At 44.2% G+C, this 24303-nt stretch overlaps 1 protein-coding gene and 1 pseudogene across 8 annotated transcripts in view; one reads left to right on the top strand and one right to left on the bottom strand.

Moving 5' to 3' along the window:
- Nucleotides 1–24303, bottom strand: part of SEC14L1 (SEC14 like lipid binding 1) — a 76654-nt gene that overhangs the window by 46697 nt on the left and 5654 nt on the right. For 2 of the 8 annotated variants that reach the window (XM_054535769.2, XM_063718993.1), the window contains exon 1: nucleotides 24200–24290. The exons of 4 other annotated variants lie outside the window; for them this stretch is intronic. In XM_054535769.2, coding sequence (XP_054391744.2) covers nucleotides 24200–24277 — 78 coding nt within the window. In that variant the 5' untranslated portion in view covers nucleotides 24278–24290. Of the gene's footprint in view, nucleotides 1–21677; nucleotides 21819–24199; nucleotides 24291–24303 lie in introns of those variants that run through there. 2 more of the 8 variants (XM_063718992.1, XM_054535768.2) reach the window with 2 other exon arrangements.
- LOC112129857 (U4 spliceosomal RNA) lies at nucleotides 16859–16973 on the top strand (annotated as a pseudogene).

Here is a 24303-nt window from a genome sequence, read left to right as displayed (position 1 = left end):
TCAAACAGCTGTTCTTTCCGTACCCCATGACGAAACTATAGTAGGCACTGTAAAGGTTAAAGATTTAAAACAAACTTCAGTGCTTAAAACAGGATACCAAGATTCAAATGCCTGGCTGGAATGGATTAAATATTCTGCTCGCACATTAAACAAAATTGACTGTGAGGCTTGTGCGACAGGCAGGCCAGAGGCCCAGATAGTCCCCTTCCCACTTGGATGGTCTTCTGACTGACCGGGCATAAGCTGCATGGTAAGTCTCTTTCAAAATCCCACAGCCTGGGGCAATGAGGCATGCAAGACTCCCTCACTGCTATTCCCCCAAGTTAAAGACCCCGCAGGTCAGCCCCCGAGGGCCATCTGGCCTCCAGCTTCTGATGTTAATTTTACCTCGTGTCTTCTCTCATGGCAAGGGGAAAGATTAACATCCCTCGGAGACCTAAAAGGGTGTAGTCAAACCAAGCCTTCCCAAGAGCTTACCAGTCAAGCTGCCTTTTGTCTATTCTCGAGCAAATGTATGGTGGTACCACAGTAAACTATTAGGCACTCTGCCGAGAAACTGGAGCGGCACTTGAGCCCTAGTCCAACTGGCCATCCCTTTTGCTCTGGCATTCCGTCAAAATAACAGGACAGAGGATCACAAAAGAGATGCTCCTCACGGGTCTTTTGACCCTCACATTTATATAGATGCTATTGGGGTCCCACGAGAGGTACCAGATAAATTTAAACCCCGAAACCAAATAGCTGCAGGATTCAGATTCAAATCTGCACTGTTCTGGTGGTCAACTACAAACAAAAATGTAGATTGGATAAATTACATTTACTATAATCAACAGTGGTTTGTCAATTATGCAAATGACGCCATTAAAGGGATAGCTGAACAATTAGGCCCACCAGCCAAATGGCCTGGGAAAAGAGAATAGCCCTTAACATAATGTTAGCAAAAAAAGGTGAAGTCTGTGTCAAGACTAGAGTCCAATGCTGTACTTTCAGCCCTAACAACACAGCTCCCAATGGAACAATTATGAAGGCTTTACAAGGCCTTACCTCCGTATCAGATAAGTTAGCCAAAAATTCCAGAATAAATGACCCCATCACAAGTCTCATGGAAAAGTGGTTTGGTAAATGGAAAGGGCTTATGACTTCAATATTAACCTCTCTTGCAATTGTTACAGGTGTACTCATATGTAGGATGCTGCATCATACCCTGTATCCGTGGGTTAATGCAAGGACTTATAGAAACAGCTCTCACAAAACCTCCCCTACCTCTGCTCCTCTATACTCAAATAGGCTCTTGTTTCTAGGCGATCAAGAAGAACAGCAGAGCCGAATCATGTTAGAAAAATTTGAAGAGGAAGAATTATCAAAAGACAAAGGGGGAAATTGCCAGACATGATGAATTCGTCTTCAAAGAGTTTAATTGTGTAATGTTCTTGTTCTTTGTTCAGAAGCCCAACCTCCTTATACTCCCTTGTTTCTAGACTCCAAACAACCCTCCCGCTCTTGTGGCCTGACGTGCTCAGACATGTCCAGACATGCCCTGTACTGTAACGGACAGACCACTCCTACCCTCTCCTTCTCTTACAAATCACACATTTACCTATTAGAAAAAGTTTAAGTCTTAGCCAACTGGGATCAGTTTAGATTGTCCCTAGCCAATAGGGGAAGGACACAGGGACAGGAACTGCATCAGGGATAAAAACCCCTTCCCTCCTTTGTTCGGTGTACTCTTGCGGTTGTAACAGGCGGCACCTTTCTGCAGAAGTAAATTGCCTTGCTGAGAAATCCTTTGTCTCAATGCTGGTTTTTCTCTTCAGCACCACTTACTTGTTCCCAACACAAGGAACTCTCTTGCCTTTGGGTAGAGGGAGTACCCCTGTGTACCCTCCCTACTAAAAACTGCTTCATCACTCAATAAAACTTCCCGCCTTGCTCACTCTTTGAGTGTCCGCATGTCTACTTCTTCCTGGTCATGAGACAAGAACCCAGACCTAGCTGAGCTAAGCAAAAAATCCTGCATCAGTATCACACAAGATGTTAATAATAGGGAAATCTGTAAGGTGGAAGGAGAAGGTATATGGTAATTCTCTGTACTAGCTGCTCAATTTTCTGTAAACCTATAATTGCTCTAAAACATAAACTCCATTAAATATGAAAAAAAGAAACAAAAGCAATCAAGTAACCCATTGACCAAAGGTAAAAACCTATTGTGCTCATGGTATAAGAAAACTGGCCAGGCACAGTGGCTCACGTCTGTAATTCTAGCATTTCGAGAGGCCAAGGCGGGTGGATCACTTGAGGCCAAGAGTTTGAGACCAGCCTGGCCAACATGGCGAAACCCTTTCTCTGCTAAAAATACAAAAATTAGCTGGGTGTGGTACTGCGTGCTTGTAATCCCAGTGACTCAGGTGGCTGAGGCAGGAGAACTGCTTCAACAATGAATTGGGAGGTGGAGATTGCAGTAATCACACCACTGCCCTCTGGCTTGGGTAACAGAGGGAAACTGTCACAAAAAAAAAAAAAAAGGAAAAAGAAAAGAAAACAGAAAGACAAACAAGCTTCTTTTAAGAACCTAGAAAAGTTTCTAACATCACTTATTCAACATTCACTCCCTTCTCCAACAGGCACAGGGCTGAGGACACATGAACACAAGACAAGGGTCCTACCCACGAAGAGCTTTCATCTGGGGAGAAACACATCAGAGAGATGATCAAACCAACATGTATATGTGGAGAGCCTAGTACGCACGCACCCTAATCAGCTTCACAAAGATTACTGCATTTAATAGGTATAATCTTTATTTTTTTTTGTTTTTTTCTTGTTTTTGAGACTGAGTCTTGCTCTGTCACCCAGGCTGGAGTGCAATGGCATGATCTTCACTCACTGCAACCTCCACCTCCCAGGTTCAAGCCATTCTCCTGCCTCAGCCTCTGAAGTAGCTGGGACTACAGGTGTGCGCCACCCAGCCTGGCTAATTTTTGTATTTTTAGTAGAGACAGGTGTTTACCATGGTGGCGAGGCTGGTCTTGAACTCCTGACCTCAAGTGATCCACCTGCCTCAGCCTCCCAAAGTGCTGGGATTACAGCCATAAGCCACTGCACCTGGCCCTTAATAGGTCTAATCTTTCCATGAAATAAGTGTTTCTCCCATTTTAAAATGAGAAAACAAAGGCTGAGAGAATTTGAACCCAGGATATGAACCCAGGTCTGCCCCACTCCAGTTACCATTCTATTTCAGAGCACAGGCTTTAGAAGAGGCAGATCTGGCTTCAAATCCCAGTTCCACCATTAAAAGTGGTCCTTGGGGAGGCTATTTAATTTCATTAAGCTTCAATTACTTCATCGTCTTCAACTTACAGCATTGTTGAAAGATTAAATAAGAAAACATAAAATGTTTGGCAGGCCCTGACACAGAATAAGTAGGGGGCCAAGCATGACGGCTCAGGCCTGTAATCCCAGCAAATTGGAAGGCCAAGGTGGGAGGATCACTTGAGCCCAGGAGTTCGACACCAGCCTGGGCAACATAGCAAGATCTCATCTCAAAAACAAACAAAGAATAAGTACAATACTCAACAAGTGTGGCTACTGTTCCATGCAGCACATGAACCTCTCAAGGAGGAAGACACTATTGGCAATGAAGTAAAGCCGCTGTCAGGCCCACAGTCCAGGAACCAGCTGAGCTACGCACAAGATGAGGAGGGGGACCTTCTGAATGCAAACAGTTTAAAACACTAAACATTTTCATTTGACATTTATCTTTTCTACTAAACTTTGGAAATGCACCAAATAAAATCCATGTGTTCACCAAACTAAAATAATTATCTCACTCATGACCCTAAAAATACAAGATGTAAATCTCATGAGACTTTGCTAGAAACCAGTTATTTTAAGTATATAATTAGCTGACTAAAAAAAGGAACTAGGTATAAATAGGAGCATATTAGGTCTCCTGCCTTCTACAGAGAAAAGAAAAGGCCAAAGGAAGATAATAGCAAAAAAAATGATCATACTTCAGTTCAGGCACTGGGAATAATAAAACACTCCCTTTATCATATAAATTGTGAAAGGAAAATAAATCTTGGGGCCCCAAAATCACTCAGCTAAAAGGAAAAGTCAAACTGGGAGGCAAATCTGCCTCCCATTCCACTCAAAGTCACCCCTCTACTCACTGAGAAAAATGCTTCTGGCTGCCTCTCTCACCCACCTGAGACCTGAAGACCCTCTCCCTACTTCGAGTTGTCCTGCCTTTCTGACAGCACCAATGTACATCTTACATATACTGACTGATGTCTCATGTCTCCCCACAATACATAAAACCAAGCTGTGCCCTGACCACCTTGAGCACATGTTGTCAGCACCTCCTGAGGCTGTGTCACAGGCACGTCCTCAACCTTGGCAAAATAAACTTTCTAAATTAACTATGACCTGTCTCAGACACTCGGGGTTCACAGAAGAAGAGGAAATATATGGATTTAGTTATCTAATTCGTTGATTAGCTACGTATACTATATTCGGTTGATAGAAGGAGAAAATATGGCCCTGAAGATAAATATCAGTCAAGTGGAAAGAGAACTTTCATAAAATAAATGAAGAAAAAGAGGTACTGAGTAACAGGATGTTCTCTGCAGAGGTTTCCGGTTACAGGTAGCCCTCAATCTGGCTTCTAATGGCATTAACGTTTTCCACAGAATAAGGAAACATGATCTACTTGGAAGAGAAAGAATTCATGTCAGGAAGCGAATTGCTCAGCTCCATTGTGGCCTGAATAAATCTAAACATGAGACTGTTGTTCCCACAGTTCTGGGAGGTCATCTACTATTCTCAGGACAAAAGCCTTCTCTGCCACACAACTATCTGCCAGACTCCACACTGTACCAGTATCTATGGCCTTCAGCTATTTTAAGCTCAGCTTTCCTAGCAACTTCCTCCCACTCCCCATCACCACCACCCTCATCCGCACCCACCCAATTATCATGTCCGACTCAGCTATCCACCAAGTGTCCTTTCCCTCCACTCCTCCAACGCTGTCATTCTAGGACACAAACCGGGGAGGCATATGGCAGAGCAAATTAGAGCCTGGGCTCCTGTGTCAATGGACCTTGATTTGAATCCCAGCTGGACAACCTGGAAGCAAAGGCCTCCTGTCCAAGCTAACAGAAAGAAAGCCACCAACAAAGGGGGAGCGCTGGGAAAAAGGGTTACTGCCCAGCAGGGAGACGGATCAGACCAGACAGAGTGAAAGGGAAAAGAGGTGGGGGGAAACAGGGAGGTTTTTCAAAAAATTGAGTTTAATTGACCAAATTGAGCAGTCCTCCCTCAAACCAGAATTGGTTCAGAGTGACTGCCAGAGAGGTCTTCTACAGCAAAGACTGCAAACTGGCCCTGTTGGGAATGATGAAAGCCAAGTGCCTGAGCACCGTGGGCTGATGGCCTCCAGGGGGGCACAGGCGCTCTGCCTGCTCGGGGGCACGGTACCGGGTCAGCCCACACCGCTGTCAGCAGGCGAGGCAGCCAGGTCAGGGCAATCACTTAGTAACCAATTTCAACCTGTTTCCTCAGTTGTAAAGTGGGATAAAAGAGCCTACCCACAAAGTAAGTGTGGGCAATAAACGAGATATTGCCACACAAGCACTCTCTAAATGTTGTTCTTAGACCTGTTCTATGTTCTTTAAGTATTTTGCAAATTGTGGTTCAGTGGCAGGATCCCTGGCTGCCACCCAGGAGCCCAGGCTCCTCTCCAGGCCAAGCAGTATCATCTTCACCCTGGGCTTGTCAAGGTCAAATAAAAATATAGAGCTGAATCCCTAAAACAGTTTCATTTGGGAAAAGAGAATTGCAACTTGGGGCATAGAGAAAGACCAGGGTGCTCTTCGGTATGTGTGAAGAAAAAACGGAAGGTGGGGGGTTTTATGAGAAAGAGAAATGTCATCATCTATGTGGCCCCGCTGCGAGCCGCTCCTTTGATCTTAAAGAAACTCGACAGCATATGAAGACTGAATATCCATGTGAATGCAGGACACGAAGAACCTGGTGACAGCGTCTACTCTCTGCAAGTAAACAGGCTCAGAAAGGTCTAAGGGACTTTCTGAATGAACTTAAAAATTCTGCTTGTTAACAACAAGTTTGACTCTGGTAAATGGCCTTCATAGCTAAAGTATAAAACCAAAGAGGAGGAAAGGGGAGGAGAAAAAGAAAGAAAAGAAAGAAAGGTGACATACTGTTTTGAAAATTCATTGGTACTAGTGAAGTTTTTGGGAGCTGGCAAGCTCTGACTGATGAGTGAGTGACGGTGCTGAGAAAAATCAGTCTTAGAGTCACAGCAGTTCATTTCAGCAGCAAGGAGATAACACTGGTCTTAAAGTTACAGCAGGTCACTTTGGCAGCTGGCCTTCAAGATAATCCTGGGGCAGACGCTCTGTGTCCCAGCTTTTCTTCTCCCCTGGTCTCTCGACTCTAGTTGGGTGTGACAGGGTAAGTCCAATTCGTATCATCGATTTTCACAGACTCTATACTCGCTGAGAGCAGAACTCAAGGGGCTCAGTTGCCACTGCAAGCTTCAGACCAAGCACAGTGGCAAGAGCTATGTCAATCCCCTCCAGGAAATAACAAGAGTCCAGGAGGCAGAAGCTGCTGGAGAATTGTGTCCTATTTGCCGATGGCATACCGAACTCCCCTGTCTCCCTGGTACATGGCCAATATTCTCAAACTAAATAGCTGTAAGTGTTTTAGACTTTTAAAGTTAAAAACATGATATAGTTTTAGGTGAGGATCTTAACATCCCCTACAAAGCACTCCAAAATGTCCTTCATGAAAAAGAAAACATGACTATTAGAATCCACAACACATTTTTTTTTTTGAGGCAGAGTTTCGCTCTTGTTGCCCTGGCTGGAGTGCAATGGCACCATCTCGGCTCACCGACACCTCCGCCTCCCCGGTTCAAGCGATTCTCCTGCCTCAACCTCCCGAGTAGCTGGGATTACAGGCATGTACCACCATGCCCAGTTCATTTTGTATTTTTAGTAGAGACGGGGTTTCTCCATGTTGGTCATGCTGGTCTCGAACTCCCGACCTCAGGTGATCCACCTGCCTCGGCCTCCCAAAGTGCTGGGATTACACGTGTGAGCCACCGCGCCTGGTCCACAACACATTTTTTTAACCTTTCCACCATATGGTAATAATGCGGTCAAAATATACGTCATGTTACTTTCCACAGATCTAAATTACACCCAGAAGAAACTGAAGACACTGTCATTCCTATTTTCCATTCTCATCTCATATCTCATCTTATTGATACCAGTCAATATCAACTTCAATTAAAATGACTGTCAAATCAGTACTAATTTGATTCCTTGCATTGAAGCGTTGCCCACATTTTAAAATACTTGAGCCACAATAAGGAGCCAATGGGGCGAAGCTACCATCTGTGGGATTATGACTGAACGCCTTTAAGTCAGAATCTCACCCAGGCAGACGGATACAGCAGTGCCTGCAGGGCCTCGGTTGGCCTCCAATGGCCTCGGACAGCCAGTCCCTCCCCCGCCGCGCGCCAGGACCGGGGTCCGGTGCAGAGAGCCCCTCGTCCTGGGAAAGGCAGCCGCCCCTCGCCCATTGGGCCACCCATGTTCGTGGGGAACCTGGCTCTAAACCATTCGTAGACGGCCTGCAGAATTCTGGGTTGGGGATTTGTAAGTAGCAGAGCAACTCCCTCACTGCAATCCATTGAAAGTCAGCCCTCAACACAAGGGTTTGTTAAAAAAAAAAAAAGAAGAAAGAAGAGAGAAAGAGAGAGAGAAAGAGAGGAAGGAAGGAAGGGAGAGGAGGGGAGGGGAGGGAAGGGAAACAAACAAAAATTAAAATACAGTACTTGAGCCAACCAGGCACTCATGTTAAACACAAATAGGATAATACAAGGATGTTTATTCCCCTCCCCTCCTTAACCTCTGGTTGTTTAAAGAAAAAAAAAAAAAACAATTTAAGGACCTAGCTGATTTGGATTCATGAAAGTAAAGCAAAATCTCTATGGCAAAGAAATCCTTTATGAAGCTTGAGTAATGTACAAACCCTCCTTTTAAAAGAGAAACATTTCCTTGAAACTTTAATGTTGACCAGTTATTTTTTTCCCCTTGCAGAACTCAGTCTATTGACTAGTTATTTTTATTTTTTAATTAATTTTTTTTTTGAGATAGAGTCTCGCTTTATTGCCCAGGCTGGAGTGCAGTGGCGCACTCTCAGCTCACTGCAACCTCCACCCCACCCCCACCCCGCGGCTCAAGTGATTCTCTCGCCTCAGCCGCCCCAGCAGCTGGGATTACAGGTGGATGCCAAAATGCCCAGCTAATTTTTGTATTTTTAGTACAGACAGGGTTTCACCATGTTGGCCAGACTGGCCTCAAACTCCTGACCCCCAGTTATCTGCCTGCCTTGGCCTCCCAAAGGACTGGGATTATAGGTGTGAGCCACCTTGACTGGCCAGTTATTTTTATTATAACGTTACTTAAATAGGTGCAAACAAACTAGTTTCTAAAACAAAAAAGCTCATACAATTATAAAATGTAAACAACATACATTTCATGGGGAAAATGACAATTTGTTGAAGACCAATTTCCCCTTCAAAATGAATATGGAACTGAACAGGAGGGGCACAGCTTCTTTCAAACTGGGCAGAAGCTGTTTGATGACTCACTACTCCCATCACTTTACTCTATTTAAATCTTTATTTGTACAGCTCTCCATCTGCAAAGTAAGTACCCCAGTATATAGTTGGCTCAAACACATCATTTACATAGTAATTTCATCCCTATTCTTTTTGTATTTACTTTCAGCCATTAAAATAGTATTATTTGTTGTCCACAAAAAATAAAAGCTAACCATGTGCTGATAGTGCTCAGCGGTAAGCATGCTATACAGATGATCTCAACGCATCTATGTAGTTTTTCGATTATCAAAATAAAAGTATAAAGACAACCAATCCCTGTTAGAGAATTATAAAGACACTAGTTAGAAAAAAAAGGAGGTATACACATCTTTAAATACAAATCTTTATACTTAAGATACCTGGTCTCTGTCAATAAATCTTGAATGTCAAATACTTTGCATGCTACAATTACTTAAGCCCTAAGCAAACAAGAATGTCTACAGGGCTATGAAAGGTTTTATTTCTCTTTGCTTTTCATGTGTTTAAAGCAATCACATGATGCTGAAAGCATCCAAAGGAAACCAAAATATGCATGATATTCAAAAACCATTCCTAATCTGAAAAATTTTTGGTCTAATAAAGAGCAAACTGAGTACAAATCTCTCTCTAACAACAAAATAGCAGTGTGCATATTCCCCTTCAGATCCGCTTGGACTTAGAGAGTACAGTTTTACTTTCCAGAGTGTAAAAGAAATCTGTGGACTTCAGAAAAGCATTTGGTGTTCTAGGGAACTGCAGCTGTCAGCTTTTAAAGATACCATGTGTTTGCCCACATAAAGGAATGCAATGAGCTATGGAAATATTATCTGGTTTCATGAACCAGAATAATAGCTCCACAGAGTCAGTAGGCTGCCAATAGGAGTGGTTTAATCCATCAGGAAAATATTGATCACTCACTGTTTATTAAATATCTACTGTGCAGGCTGTACCTCATAGACCTTGAAGCACTTAAAATTTAAATCACACTCTGAAGAACAAAGAAAAGAAAATCAGGAGTAACACTATGACTTGAACACTTAACAGGGGGTAGGGTCATCTATAGAATTCTCTATCTTCTCTACCACCTCCATTCCCTTAGCACAGGAGTTCACCCTTTTATTTAAGTGGGTCACCACTCAGCTCATCACTCCACAGCAGCTTTTACACGCTATTCTTTCTTTGTTAAAAAATTAACAACAATGGCAATCATGAGCTGTAAATTAAAGCTGTTATTTTCAACAGATGGAATAAAATAGTGGTTGAATTCCTCAAGGAACTTGTCTTTTGGATCTGGAATCTATCAAATATAAAAGACAAGGGCCGGGAGCAGTGGCTCACGCCTGTAATCCCAGCACTTTGGGAGGCTGAGGCAGGCAGATCACGAGGTCAGGAGTTCGAGACCAGTGTGGCCAATATGGTGAAACCCCATCCCTACTAAAAATACAAAAATTAGCTAGGCTTGGTGGTGGGCGCCTGTAGTCCCAGTTACTTGGGAAGCTAAGAGAGAAGAATCGCTTGAACCTGGGAGACGGAGGTTGCAGTGAGCCGAGATCGCGCCACTGCACTCCAGCCTGGGCAACAGAGACTCTGTCTCAAAAAAAAAAAAAAAAAAAGAAAAGAAAAGAGGCCGGGTGTCGTGGCTCATGCTGGTAATCCCAGCACTTTGGGAGGCCCAGGCAGGCCCATCGCCTGAGGTCAGAAGTTCAAGACCAGCCTGGCCAAGAGGGTGAACCCCCATCTCTACTAAAAATGCAAAAATTAGCCAGGTGTGGTGGCTCACACCTGTAATCCCAGCTACTTCGGAGGCTGAGGCAGGAGAATTGCTTGAACCCAGGAGGTGGAGGCTATAGTGAGCTGAAATTGTGCCACTGCACTCCAGCCTGGGTGATAGAGTGAGACTCTATCTCAAAAACAACAAAACAAAAAAAAACACTACAGCTAGGTAGATCACATAAAGCCAGGCGTTCTAGACCAGCGTGGCCAACATGGTGAAACCCCGTCTCTATTAAAATTACAAAAATTAGCTAGGCATGGTGGTGCACATTTGTAATCCCAGCTACTTGGGAGGCATGAGAATTGCTTGAGCCCCGGAGGCGGAGGTTGCGGTGAGCCGAGATCGTGCTCCAGCCTAGGCAACAGAGTGAGACTGTCTCAAAAAAAAAAAAAAAAAAAAAAGAAAGAAAGCTATAAAATGTAATTTAAACTTTAAAAATGTATAGTACAGACAACAGCCAAAAGGTAGAAACAGCCCAACGTCCATCGATAAGTCAATGGATGAGCAGAATGTGGCAGATACAATTGAGCACAATTCAATTCAGAATGTGGCACATACAATTGAGTACAATTCACCCCTGAAGAGGAAGGGAATTCTGCACATGCTACAACATGGATGAACCTTGAAGACATTAGGCTACATGAAAAAACCCAGTCACACAAAAGGTCAAGTACTGTGTCACTCTACCCATAAGAGGTACCGAGAGTAGCCAAATTTATAGGGACAGAAAGAATGTGGCTGCCAGGGGCTGGAGAAAGGAAGAATGGGGAAGGAGTGTTTCATGGGGACAGAGCTTCAGTTTGGGGAGATGAGAAAGTTCTGGAGATGGATGGTGGTGGTGGCTGCACAACAATGTGAATTTAATTAGTGCCACTGAACTCTGCACTTAAAAGTGGTTACAGGCCGGGCACGATGGCTCACGCCTGTAATCCCAGCACTTTGGGAGGCCAAGGCGGGTGGATCACGAAGTCAGGAGTTCGAGACCAGTCTGGCCAATATGGTGAAACCCCATCTCTACTAAAAATACAAAAATAAAAGTTATGGCCAGGCGCGGTAGCTCATGCCCGGCCCACATGCTTGTTAATATAACGTGGACATCACTAAATAAACTCAAGAACAGCAATTTGGAGAAGTACATAAAGCAAACAGTCTCCTTCTAGTGTATGTTAAATCCGTCACATGAAAACATGATGTAATAAGAGCCTACTTATACGGACTGTTGAAAAAAATCATTCCTTTGAAAAACTTTTAAATAAAAGTTATGGCCAGGTGCGGTGGCTCATGCCTGTAATCCCAGCACTTTGGGAGGCCGAGGCAGATGGATCACGAGGTCAGGAGTTTGGGAGCAGCCTGACCAACATGGTGAAATCCCGTCTCTACTAAAAATACAAAAATTAGCCGGGCATGGTGGCGCACGCCTGTAATCCCAGCTACTCAGGAGGCTGAGGCAGGAGAATTGCTTGAACCTGGGAGGTGGAGGCTGCAGTGAGCCAAGACCATGCCACTGCAGTCCAGCCTGGGCAACACAGTGAGGCCCCGTCTCAAAAAAAAAAAAAAAAAGTTATAATAGAAACCACCCTCCTTTCTTCCTATCCCATGTACTACAAATTCAAATGATGCAAATCCACACCAGTGGTTCTCCAGCTTGAGCAGGCGTAAGAATCACCTGGAAGCCTTGTGAAGCCACAGACTGCGGGACCCACCTCCAGAAATTCTGACTCAGTGAAGAATTAGGATTTGGAACTCTTCGAATTTACATTCTAAACCAACTTTGTGTGAGAAAATTCAAACGAAGATAATAGGTGTTTGGAGAAGAGCTTTCTAAATATTAATGCCACAAATCCTGCAACATACAAATGACCACTTAAATCAATTTACTTCTTAAAATATGTACCTTGTAGCTTTTAGTTCTGGCCTTGTTTTTTAATACATACACAAGCATTAAACTAGGAAAAAGAAAAGAAACACACACATTTTGTGATTAGGCCTACCTCATGTTATGGAATAACTTATTTATTAAGAAAACAAGAATTATGTAATAACTCCTGGGTTTTAAATTTGGAGAAATCTTAAAATCAGATTACCATTCTACCAGAGTCAAGAATTTTACTTAAAATAAATTTATGTTCTGTAGGAGAACCAAAGAAATAGGATTTTGTATATACTTTGTATTCATCACTAAAGGAGAAAAGCCACTCAAAACGCTAAGTGACACATAAACCAGGACACGCTTTTCAGGCAACTAGAGGGATTATAAGCTTCAGTTCACTGAACTATTTTACTCACAAAACATGATTTGCATCAGATTCTTTTGAACCATAAATAGTAAATACACCCGATCAAAAGACTATGTTCCAATGTAGCCTTTTGTCAAAATTTTCATTATGTCATGGGATTAGAGTTAAAAAAAAAAAAATTTCACTGAAAGAGAAGAAGTGATGCAAGAAACGAAAGCATACATTGCAAGACTCTCTACTCTTCATGGAAATCTTTTTTTTTTTTAGATGACGTCTCACTCTGCCGCCCAGTCTGGAGTGCAGTGGTGCAATCCCAGCTCACTGCAACCTCAGCCTCCTGGGTTCAAGCAACTCTCGTGCCTCAGCCTCCCCAGTAGCTAGGATTACAGATGTGCGCCACCATGCCCAGCTAATTTTTGTATTTTTAGTAGAGATGGGGTTTCACCACGTTGGCCAGGCTGGTCTCGAACTCCTGACCTCAAGTGATCCGCCTGCCTCAGCTTCCCAAAGTGCTGGAATTACAGATGTGAGCCATCGCGCCCTGCCAAGAAATCTATTTTTGAGGGCATGATGATTTGATTCTCACCCTGGGAACACTGGCAGTTGCAGGGAAGGTGACACAGAGAGGCAGAGAGACCAGTGGAGGGTCAGGACCCTACAGCAGCTGCCAGTGCACAGAGAGGACCCTCCACCAGGAGCAACTGCATGCAGCCAGCTAGAGTCAGCCAGGTGAGAAAGGAGGAAAGGTGTTCCAGGCAAGTATGTGGTCAAGGCACCAAGACCATGACAAAAAATGGTATACCTAGGAAACAGCAAGAAATTCGACATAATTAGACTGTGCAGTGGGTGTGGAGGCCTCGCTGTGGAGAGGAGGCTGCACGGACAGGCAGAAAGCCAATGACAAAGGATTCTGGGAGCCAAGCTTAAGCTGGGAACCTCATCTTAAAGATGAGGTACATGGACTGGGCGAAGTGGCTCACGCCTGTAATCCCAGCTGAGGCTGAGGCAGGAGGGAGGCGGAGGCTGCAGTGAGCCGAGATGGCGCCACTGCATTCCAACCTGGGCAACAGAGCGAGATTCTGTCTCAAAAAAATTTAAAAAATAAATAAATAAAGATGAGGTGCAGCCACTTCATCATTTCAGACTTGCAGGCAGCACGGTCAGGTTTACAATGTACCGATCTCTCTGGCAGCAGCCCCGAGGAAGAGCAGAAGAGTGAGGGGTAGACTCAGGGTCCAGAGGCTGTTGTAAGGAGGAGTGGTCTGGGGCTAAGCCACCAAGGCTATAGAAGAGCAAAGTGAGTGCCCATCCAGGAGACATCTGTGCCAGCTCCCATCTGGGCACCAGCAAGACTGAGGGGTGAGGAAGGAAGGTTGCCAGGGATGCCTGGATTTCTGCTCTGAGGGTAAGGTACCTGCGGGGCCATGCATCTAAAGCAGCAGCTCAGGGGAAAGGGAGAGCTTCTAAGTGGTGTTTTATTGGTTTGGTTTTTACTGGGGTGGGTGGGTGGGTGTGGACGTGTGTTTGTTTCTGTTGGGGTGTGTGCTTTTTGCGCAAGCAGGAGGAGATGAACTCTGTTTCAGAGGCATTAAATCTGCCTGGGACAGTGAAATGGAGATGTCTGCCAGACACCTGGCTTGGAGTTTGGAAGCTCCTGGGGTGCATCTCAGGTAAAAATAAAGCTTTGAGATCTTTAGTTTATAAAGTGACAGGTGAAGCCACAGGTTTAAATGGGGCTGCCCAGGAAGTGCTGCCCAGTAAGACAGCCAGATAGCTATGCCTAAAATAGCATTAACTGCTCATTAAAACACCTATTATTGCCAGAAAATGCAAAATATACAACTGGGGGTCCCCAAACAGCAAAACCAGAGGAAAAGGAACAAACAGTCCATCCGCACCTTAATAAGGCAAGAAAGTGGGATAAAGAAAGTCCAGATCAGAAGGGGAAGGCTGGACCCCTAAAAGGAAAAGAAGTAAGGACGCAGCCATCTACTGAAATACACAAGACATTTACAAACTGGATGCTTATCAGTACCTCGGATACTCTACTGATACACATGGCAGTACAGATCACTGAAAAACAGGGTAGATGTCTGAATGGAAAATTGATCCAGTACACATAAAGATACACACAGCAATTATTTTAAATATTGATACATAATTATAGAGAGAGGCTTTTCTTAAAAAAAAAAAAAAAAAAAAAGGGAGGGGGCCAGTAGAGTCCTCCCTCGGTATCTGTAGGGGACTGGTTCCAGGATGTCCCTCCAATCCCAAAACCTGTGGATGCCCAAGTCCCTGATATAAAAATGGAGTGGCATTTACATTTTAAGTTTAACCTACACACATCCTCTCATATACACAGACACACATCTTTTAGATACAGGGCCTCCCTCTGCTCACATAGGCCAGAGTGGCATAATTATAGCTCACGGCAGCCTCAAACTCCTAGGCTCAAACAATCCTCCTGTCTCAAGTCTCCTGAGTAGCTGAGAGTACGGGCATGCGCCACCATACCCAGCTAATTTTTTTCAATTTATCATAGAGACAGGGTCTCGCTAAGTTGCCCAGGCTAGTCTCAAACTACTGGCCTCAAGAATTCTCCCGCCTTGGCCTCCCAAAGCACTGGGATTACAGATGTGAGCCACCACACCCAGCCCTCCCATACACTTTAAATTCTCTCTACATTACTTATAATACCAAATATAACGTAAATGCTATGTAAATAGTTGTTACATGTGTTTTATTTGTATTACATTTTATTGTTATATTATTTTTATTGTTTTTCCTGAACATTTCTGATCCACGGTTGGTTGTATCTGTGGGTGCAGAACACAAGGATACAGAGGGCTGCTGTCCTCTTACATCAACTTGCACCTTTCAAGAAAATTCCAGCGCAGTATATGCTTCTTGTTACAACATGCAAAATAATTCCACTAGAACTATAAAGTAAAAGTGTCTGCTTCACTAGCGTACAGGTCAAAAATCAAGAGAGATGGATCAATTACAACATCTGCCAACCAAAATCCGCTCTATGGTGAACTTCTCTGGGGAAGCTTCCGCAGTCAGCCCAATAGCCCTATCCAGAGCTCTAATAAAAGAGACAACAGAAAAGGGCAAGGACTGACTGCCCAGCACAACTGGACACCTCAGACCACAAACACCACCCACCTCCTCAGCCCCAGGCCAGACTCCTGCCAAGTGCCTGCTACATGCACTACATAGAAACGCTGCCAATAAATTAATCCCTCTCACCTGCTTTCAGTACAAACTATGAGGACCCATTCAGTGTTAAAAAGTAACTATAAAAATAAATAAATAAGGAGTAACCATAAATAGAATGGCCTAGTTTAATTTGGGAAAAAATACCTTGCATCTTATTTGCAATTCAAAATTATATAGAATAATCCTAGGAAGAAAAGAGGAGCAGCTGGTTTTAACTATTAGTTTCCATCTCTGCCAGCAAATGTTTAAACAGAACTGCTAGCCAGGCTCAGTGTTTCACGCCTGTAATCCCAGCACTTTAGGAGGCCAAGGAGGGTGGATCACTTGAGGTCAGGAGTTTGAGACCAGCCTGGCCAACACGGTGAAACCCCATCTGTACTAAAAATACAAAAATTAGCCGCGCGTGGTGGCGCATGCCTGTAGTCCCGGCTACTCAGAGACTGAGGCAGGAGAATCGCTGGAACCCAGGAGGCGGAGGTTGCAGTGAGCCAAGATTGTGCCACTGCACTCCAGCCTGGGTGAAGAGTGAAACGCCGCCTCAAAAAAAAAAATAAATAAATAAATAAATAAAGAGAACTGCTAAAGGGTGGCTGCATTGATTGAATTTAGGTCCACACCTTCTCCTTACAGCCTATTTGCTGTAAGGAACAATTAAATCAGCAAAAGGTTAAGGTAACTGAACAGGACAAATGACCCAGTTTCTCTAACAAATCAATGGCATGAAAGGAAACAAAAGGAAAGGGAGAATGTCAGAGAATAAAGGAGACACCGGAAACAACATAACCAAATACAAACGGCTTCATCTGAAGTAGGATCCAAGCAACTTACGAAAGACATTTTTTAGACAAGTGAGAAAATATGAACATGGACTGTGTATTAGATGATTATCAGGCATTATTAGTACTTTTGTCAGTGTGATAACAACATGGTGGTTGTGTTTAAAAAGGAAAAAGGCTCTTTGCACAGTGGCCCTATCATAGTCAAATGAGGTTTACCCGAGGCACGATTATTGCTAATTGAAAACTTCCCAATACCACAAGATAACTTGCAATAGAGCTGGCACTGGCCATTTCCTTTTTTTTTTCTTTGAGACAAAGTCTCGCTCTGTCGCCCAGGCTGGAGTGCAGTGGCACGACCTCAGCTCTCTACAACCTCTGCCTCCCGGGTTCAAGCGATTCTCCTGCCTCAGCCTCCCAAGTAGCTGGGATTACAGGTGCCTGCCACCACGCCCGGCTAATTTTTGTATTTTTAGTAGAAACAGGGTTTCACCATGTTGGCCAGGCTGGTCTCAAACTCCTGACCTCAAATGATCCACCCGCCTCAGCCTCCCAAAGGGCTGGGATTATAGGCATGAGCCACTGTGCTCAGCCAGCACTGGCCATTTCTGACAGTCTCTATGGAGACTGAATATTTTGGTTTAAAAAAAAAAGTCTGCCTTAGTAATCTTAAGCAACAGGAATATAATTTCAAATTTAAAAAAAGAAAAAGAAAAATTAGCTGCCATGGTGGTGTGAGCCTGTAGTCCCAGCTACTCAGCAGGCTGAGGCAGGGCTCCTTGAGCCCAGGAGTTCGAGGCTGCAGTGAGCTATAATCGTGCCACTACACTCCAGCCTAGGTGACAAAGCAAGACCCTATCTCAAAAAAATAAAAATAATAAAAGCAAAAGGTTAGAGACGCACACTGAAGTATCCGTCAACAAATTAACAAGACACCTGAAATCTGCTTTAATACACCAGGAAAGAAAAAAGTGGGTAGAACTGATAAAAATAGTGGCAACAGTTTGTTTTGTTTTTTAGAGACAAGGTCTTACCACGGTGCCCAGGTTGGTCTCAAACTCCCGGCCTCAAGCCATCCTCCCACCTTGGCCTCCCAAAGTGCTGGGATTACAGGCATGAGCCACTGTGCCAGGCCTGGCAAGATGCTGATAACATTGACACTGGGTGATGGGTAAATGGCATTTATTATATGATTCTCTCTACCTGTGTATGCTTGAAATTTTCCATAAAACAAGGTTTTGGGGTTTGTTTGTTTTTATAAAACCAGATAAATCAGAGAGGCAAGAAGCTGAATCTGATCCATTTTATTTCTCCTTGAAATATTTTCCTACTGCACCACAATTGCCTTCACTCTAGCACGTTAAAAACACTTGGATACAGCTCAGGAAAAGCATGGGGAAAAACCAACTGGAATGCATAATGCTGAGAGACGGAATACAAGGGAGAAGGTCTGGCGCTGTACAAAGCAGCACATAATGAAAGCTCACTCTAATTGTCCATTTTCAAAACCAACTAAATCTGACTAATTACACCACCCCAGCTTTGATGAAATGCAACAGGACTCACACGATGGCATTCACAACTTTACAAATGAGGACAGCACAATCTCCCACTGATTGACCAGGTCCTTTTACATGTCATCGGAGAAAATGGAACATTTCCCTCCACTTCCTGACTTGAACAAAGTTGGGTTTTAAGTCAGCTACCCCAAAAAGTAGACTGCTTATTCATTTGGGTAAAAACAAATTCTACTGCACATTAGGCTGCTGGAAGATCTAAGAATACCTTGATGAATGAAAAAGATGTATTTCAATATCACACCTAACCATCGGAAACTAAAAAAACCAGAATCAGAAATACAAAAAGGCCCAAGGATGAAATCTAGGATGAGAGAAAGAAGATGTGCTCTGAGAAGATGAACGACGGACTGAAGATATTTCCTGTAACTAAAACAATGCTGAAAATCTGATGTGCACAGGACCTCAGTCAGAGGAAGAAAACAAAGTTAGAGAAAAGGGGACAGGCAGCTCAGAGAATATTCAGGCAAGGAACAGGTGAGCGGATGGATGGTTTCTGAACGCAGCTAGCTGCCACAAAGATGGAGAAGGGGCAAAGCAGGACCTGTGCCCCCTGCCCAACCAACCAGAGGAACAAAATTGGCACAGCTGCCCAACATGGGCACAGCTGCCCGTCAGAAAGTGTTCTCCCTCGAGGATTTCGCACTCCACGGAGGCCCCAATTAACGAAGAGCAGTATCTCCTCGCCCTGAAGTAAGATACGTGAGTCGTGAGTCTATCCTGGGATCCCTCACGTCTCCCTGTTTTGTATATGAAATTGGAACGGATGAAAGAGCTTCAATATAAATGCCTATTTGATCTAACAGAGATACACATTCATAGTCATTTACTCACTTATAAACTGATTCAGTTCCCCTGGTATTTGGAGGTGGGAAGCGGCAGGGTATCTGGAAGGGAGAGGAGGAGACTGTGGCATCACCAGGTCACCCTTGCCTACCCTCACCCCTGCTGTCTGTTTCACTCCAGCACCTCCTCACAGCAGTCTTACACTAGTCACTGGCCTAGTAGGTTACAAAGCTGGTCTGTGGCAGGCACAGATTTGTATCTGGCCTCAAAGCAAATCTCTTTCTCTTCCTTCCTCTGGTCTTGGTGGGAAGACATGAGACACCTGAGAGGAAAGGGGTAAAAAACCCCAAATGCCAGAGCACAAAACAAAATAAAGCAAGAGGAGCAGGAGAGTGAAACAAATTCTTTTGTACTCGGGCCATTTAATCAACAACTGTGGTTACTCCGAGAGCACTGCCTGTGGGTAAGCCCTGCTCCGCAAGGAGCAGTATTTAAAAACAAAAACAAAACCTATACACTGGTAAGCAGGTTTTTTGGTTATTCAACCTAGAAAAGCACACCACTTAAACTGCCATGAGAGTGTTTACCAACAAGGTTTTGCAACATTTACGAAAATTTAAAAAAAAAAAAACCACACACAAATTAGCCAACTTTATCACAAAAGGGCTTTGCTCCCAGGTGGCGCACTGGTTAATTGAAAGACCATAGCGTGTTACTTCTGTTCCATGTAGAAAACATAAATCCCTTGTCTGAAAACAGAATCAGAGATGCATTTTATTTCCTTATTTATTTTTGAAACAGGGTCTCGCTCTGTAACCCAGGTTGGAGTACAGTGGTGTGATCACAGCTCACTGCAGCCTTGAACTCCTGGGCTCAAATAAATGACCATTTATTTATTTTTATTTTATTTTTTTGTAGAGACAGGATCTTGCTATGTTGCCCAAGTTGGTCTTGAACTCCTGACCTCAAGAAATCCTCCCACCTCACCCTCCCAAGTTCTAAGTAACTGCACTACAGACAGGCGCCATCATGCCCTGGAGATACAGTTTAGATCTGAATTTCCACCATTCACCAAGTCCTCATCCTCACAGTTCGTGTGAACAAGTCACACACATCTGCATACCCACAGACTATGTCCTTAGCACCCGTGCTTGGGAGAACAAGACAAATAACTGGCAAGGTCACTGCCCTGGACGGACACACAAAATAGCTGGAGAGCAACACTCAAGAGGCTTTGTGAATAAAGAAACTCCCATTGCAAGTGAAAGTACCTAACACCAACTCCAACGTTAAGAATGTGTCCCGGGGAAGGGAGAGAAACATGAATGGCGTCTTCAGAGGCATCGGGGAGGCGGGGAAGGACAAGATGGGTAAGATCTGGAGAGACAGATGGGGAATGGCAAACATCTGAGGCAAAGAAGTCTGAAAAGAAAAACGAAAAGAGGGGGCAGGAAACGGCACTGTGTGTCCGGGCCAACGGGAACAAGTCAGAAACAAACGTTCAAGTTCAAGCTGGGAAGTGTGCATAATTATGAAATAAGGTTAAACGGACCGGGCAGAACACAGCCACAAAGGGCCTTGCTGAAAAAAGCACAGGAGCTGAGACGTGCAAGGACAGATAACAGGAAAGCCTTCAACACAGGACAGACACAATGGAAAGTGTGTGGCAGGGGAGCGCAAAGTGACCTAAGGGATGAAAGATGTGAGTGCGCAAAGGAACAAGGGACCCCTGGTCTTTCCCTGCAAAGAGAGGGGCTTGCACTGCAACGATGGCAGTGCTGAGACAGACAGGGACAGAACCAGGTGCCTTGGTTCCTGAAGGCACAGTCTAAAGGGTGTGTCTGCTGAAGGGACAGAGACACTGAAGGGGTTCCCGGAGAACGCCAGCACTCCTAGAGCACAGTGAAACTGGGATGAGGGGGAGGAAAGGAGAGAGCAAAGAATGAGGTGACCACATCTGCTGTGTAATGGAAATAAGCCCAGACAGAAATGGCACTGGACAGGGTGGCAGCTTCTGGGATACACAGGAGCTAGTGGAGCCTCTTCTATTGTGCGTTCCCACTGGTCACAATGAGGACAGCTGTCCTCAGAAGAAAGACCAGAGTCCAAGCCACTATCTCGCCTGCGGCTGTCACCACAGAAATCGGGTTCAGAAGGTGGCCTCTCATGTTCTTCCCTCTCTCCCACAACTCTCCTTAAGGGCTCCTGACCTCGACCTCTCCCACCCTGCCCTCCTACACTAGGTGGCCTCCCACCTCCTTCATTTTCCCTTTGAAGCCCTTATTAAGGAACCATCAACATGCAGGCGGAGGGGGAGTTGCACTTGACAATGTTTAACTTTTAAAGTTTGTGCTTTATCTTAGAAATTTCAAAGAGAAACACTTCAACTCAAGCACCCTAGAATTATACCTCCCATTCCAAGTTCCTAATCTGTGGGATCACATCACTACGCCCCCGTGAGATCCTAAACCCTTTAAGTCACAATCAATCAGCATCTTTCACTGATTCATTTCTCCTCCCCACAAGCCAGGAAGAGCAGCCCTTTGGTTAAAACTGATCAAACTGTACACCTGACATGTGACCATTTCATTATATGTAAATTATAACTCAATTTAAAAAATGAGTCCCCCACACCTTTGTCAAAACACAGGACATCTGCAACCATCCCCCGAGAAGGTTCCCTGGTGCGCCTTTCCTGTCAGGTGTGAGGCTTTCGTTTGTGTGTGGCCAAGAAGTTTTGATTTCTCTTTCATAAAATGTTTCAGGTACACATCCCTGGGTAGAAGGAAGAAGCACAGTATGAGACAAGAACACTAAACTCAAGAATCAGATCTCGGCACTACCTGTGTAAGTTTCACCACCTCGGAGTCTCAGATTCCCCACCCTCCAAGGGAGGGCTGAGCTAGGTGATTTCTCCAACTCGCTGAAAGCTCTGACATTCTGTTTTTCTGGGCCGATACCTAACAAAACAACACCACGCAAATGCCTACTGAAAAACCTCCACTTCAATTTTGCTTACGTAAATACCACTCAAGCGAGTTAATAAGAACTTTAACATGTTTTTTTTAATGGTACTGACCTCAAAACAAATGGTAAATTTTCATTAAATCAAGTGAGATGCAATTAACATATCTGACCCGATTATGTACCTATTTATACTAGGCACCTTTTACCTAAACAACTTTCCGGCAATACTAAATTACAAGTAAACTCTTGGTTAAAACAAACAAACAAGTGCATTAAGTTGAGTGGGTGGCGTTTTCTCCCACTCTCTCACCTCACAGGACTCACATAAACCAGGACTCGACCCACCTCCCGTGACTGCGTGCCGGGCACCTGCTGGCCACTCCTGATACCATCGTGCGTTCTAGTGAGGCACATTCGCTTTCTGACGTGCTCACAAATAAGCCGGCGGAAGCTACAGTTCCCTTCTCACCTTAACTGCATATATACCTCTTTTCTCACTCTGAATGCTGAACTGAAAAGGGCATTTTCAGGTTAACTCATTTTACTGTTAGTTTTCCTCAATGACAAAATAATTAAGCAAATACTGAGGATTTTATACCACAAAACTACAGTAAGAAATGGGGGCAAAGGACACCACACAAACATCACTCACAGTCTACTTTTGGAAGGAAAAAGGTAACATATTTCGTTTTCGGATTTAAAAATGTTTTCTTTATACTACAGGGTGGAAGAACATACGTGCGTGCGTCTGTGTGTTTGTTTTTTCTAACAATTCAAAAGAAAATTTCCTGAAGCTGGTGAGGCAAAAAAAAAAAGTTTCTAACTAGTAAGCTTTAAATCATAAAAAAAAGAAAAAAAAAGGAGAAGAAAGAAAGAAAAAGGGAAATTAACCACTACCTCAGAACAATAGTTTTAAAATGGTTTAATTGTAAAAACTTGGTGGCAGCTCAGAATTTGAATTTCGAGTTCTTCTGTAAAGTCCTGCATAAACTAGCAAGGTAAACATCACAATTTTGAAAATAGTGAAGTAAGGGAAATAAGGAAGTCTGAACGTTAAACAATCCAAACACCTCCTCTTTATTAAATCTAATGTTTGGCAAAGAAACCAGCCTTTGCCTCAAACTATCAGGGTTGCATGAAGCTTTTTAAGCCACACTCCAGTGTTTCGGAAAATATCCCCCACCCCGCCCAACTCTCTGCCCTGTGTCCACCCCGGGCCGTGGGCAGCCACTCTGCTTTACCCGGCGATGCCCACTGTCTACCACCCCCACTGCCTCCTCCCCAGCTCCACCAGCCCAGCTCACTGAACAAGGGTCAGGCCTCCCACCCAGGGCAGACAATCCCCAGGCTAGCCAATATCCTCAAACCCAGGACCAGGGCAGGGGTCGGGGTGGGGAATGAACTAGATCAAGTTTCTCTCAAGGATGTGAACTATGAAATGTGACAGGAATTGGTCACTTAGAAACTGAAAGAATGCAACAAGAAATGCCACAGAGTTGAACTGGGGCCAGAGGGCTTTCAGACAGCTAAAGCAAGTCCTCGAGCTGAAGCCACAAGGAAGGAAAACTAGGAGTGAGCAAAACAGCCAGCTGGTGGCAGGGTAGAAGGCTCCAGCACATGGAGCCAGGCACAGTCCCACAGGGCAAAATCCTAGAGAAAAACTGTGGCTGAGGCCCCCAGAGCAGCCAGGAACCTCCCTCCACTACCAGGCTCTGGAGCTTAGCCCATCCCAGCTCGAATTCCCAGATTCCTGTGCGATTCCTATCACACTATACATGTTCCCACTCACCAAACTCCTTCCCAAGCTGGCTGGAGTGGGTCTTTGCCTCATACAACCAAAAGCCAAAACAGCACAGATAACATGCAAATGGCAAACACGGTAAGTCAACAACATAAAATACTGTTAACAGCCCTAGCTACACATATTTAAGATGTGTAACTACATCTTAACACATATAACTTCTTAACACACAGAACATCTTAACACACAGAGCTTCTTACCCACACACACAAACCAAAACCTCACACCTGAAAGGGAAGGCGCACCACAGAACCTTCACCAGGATTCAAATGTCCTGTGTTTTCACAAAGGTGTGAGGGATTCTTTTGTTAAAACTGATCAAACTGTACACCTGACACGTGACCATTTCACTGTATGTAAATTATATCTCAAGTACAGTGGTTCACACCTGTAATCCCAGCACTTTGGAAGGCCAACGCAGGAGGATCACATGAGGGCAGAAGTTCAAGACCAGCCTGGCCAACATGGAGAAACCCCATCTCTACTAAAAAA

Source organism: Pongo abelii, chromosome 19 (assembly GCF_028885655.2).
Source record: "Pongo abelii isolate AG06213 chromosome 19, NHGRI_mPonAbe1-v2.0_pri, whole genome shotgun sequence".
Classification (NCBI taxonomy): Eukaryota; Metazoa; Chordata; class Mammalia; order Primates; family Hominidae; genus Pongo; species Pongo abelii.
This window is presented reverse-complemented; position numbering and strand designations above follow the sequence as displayed.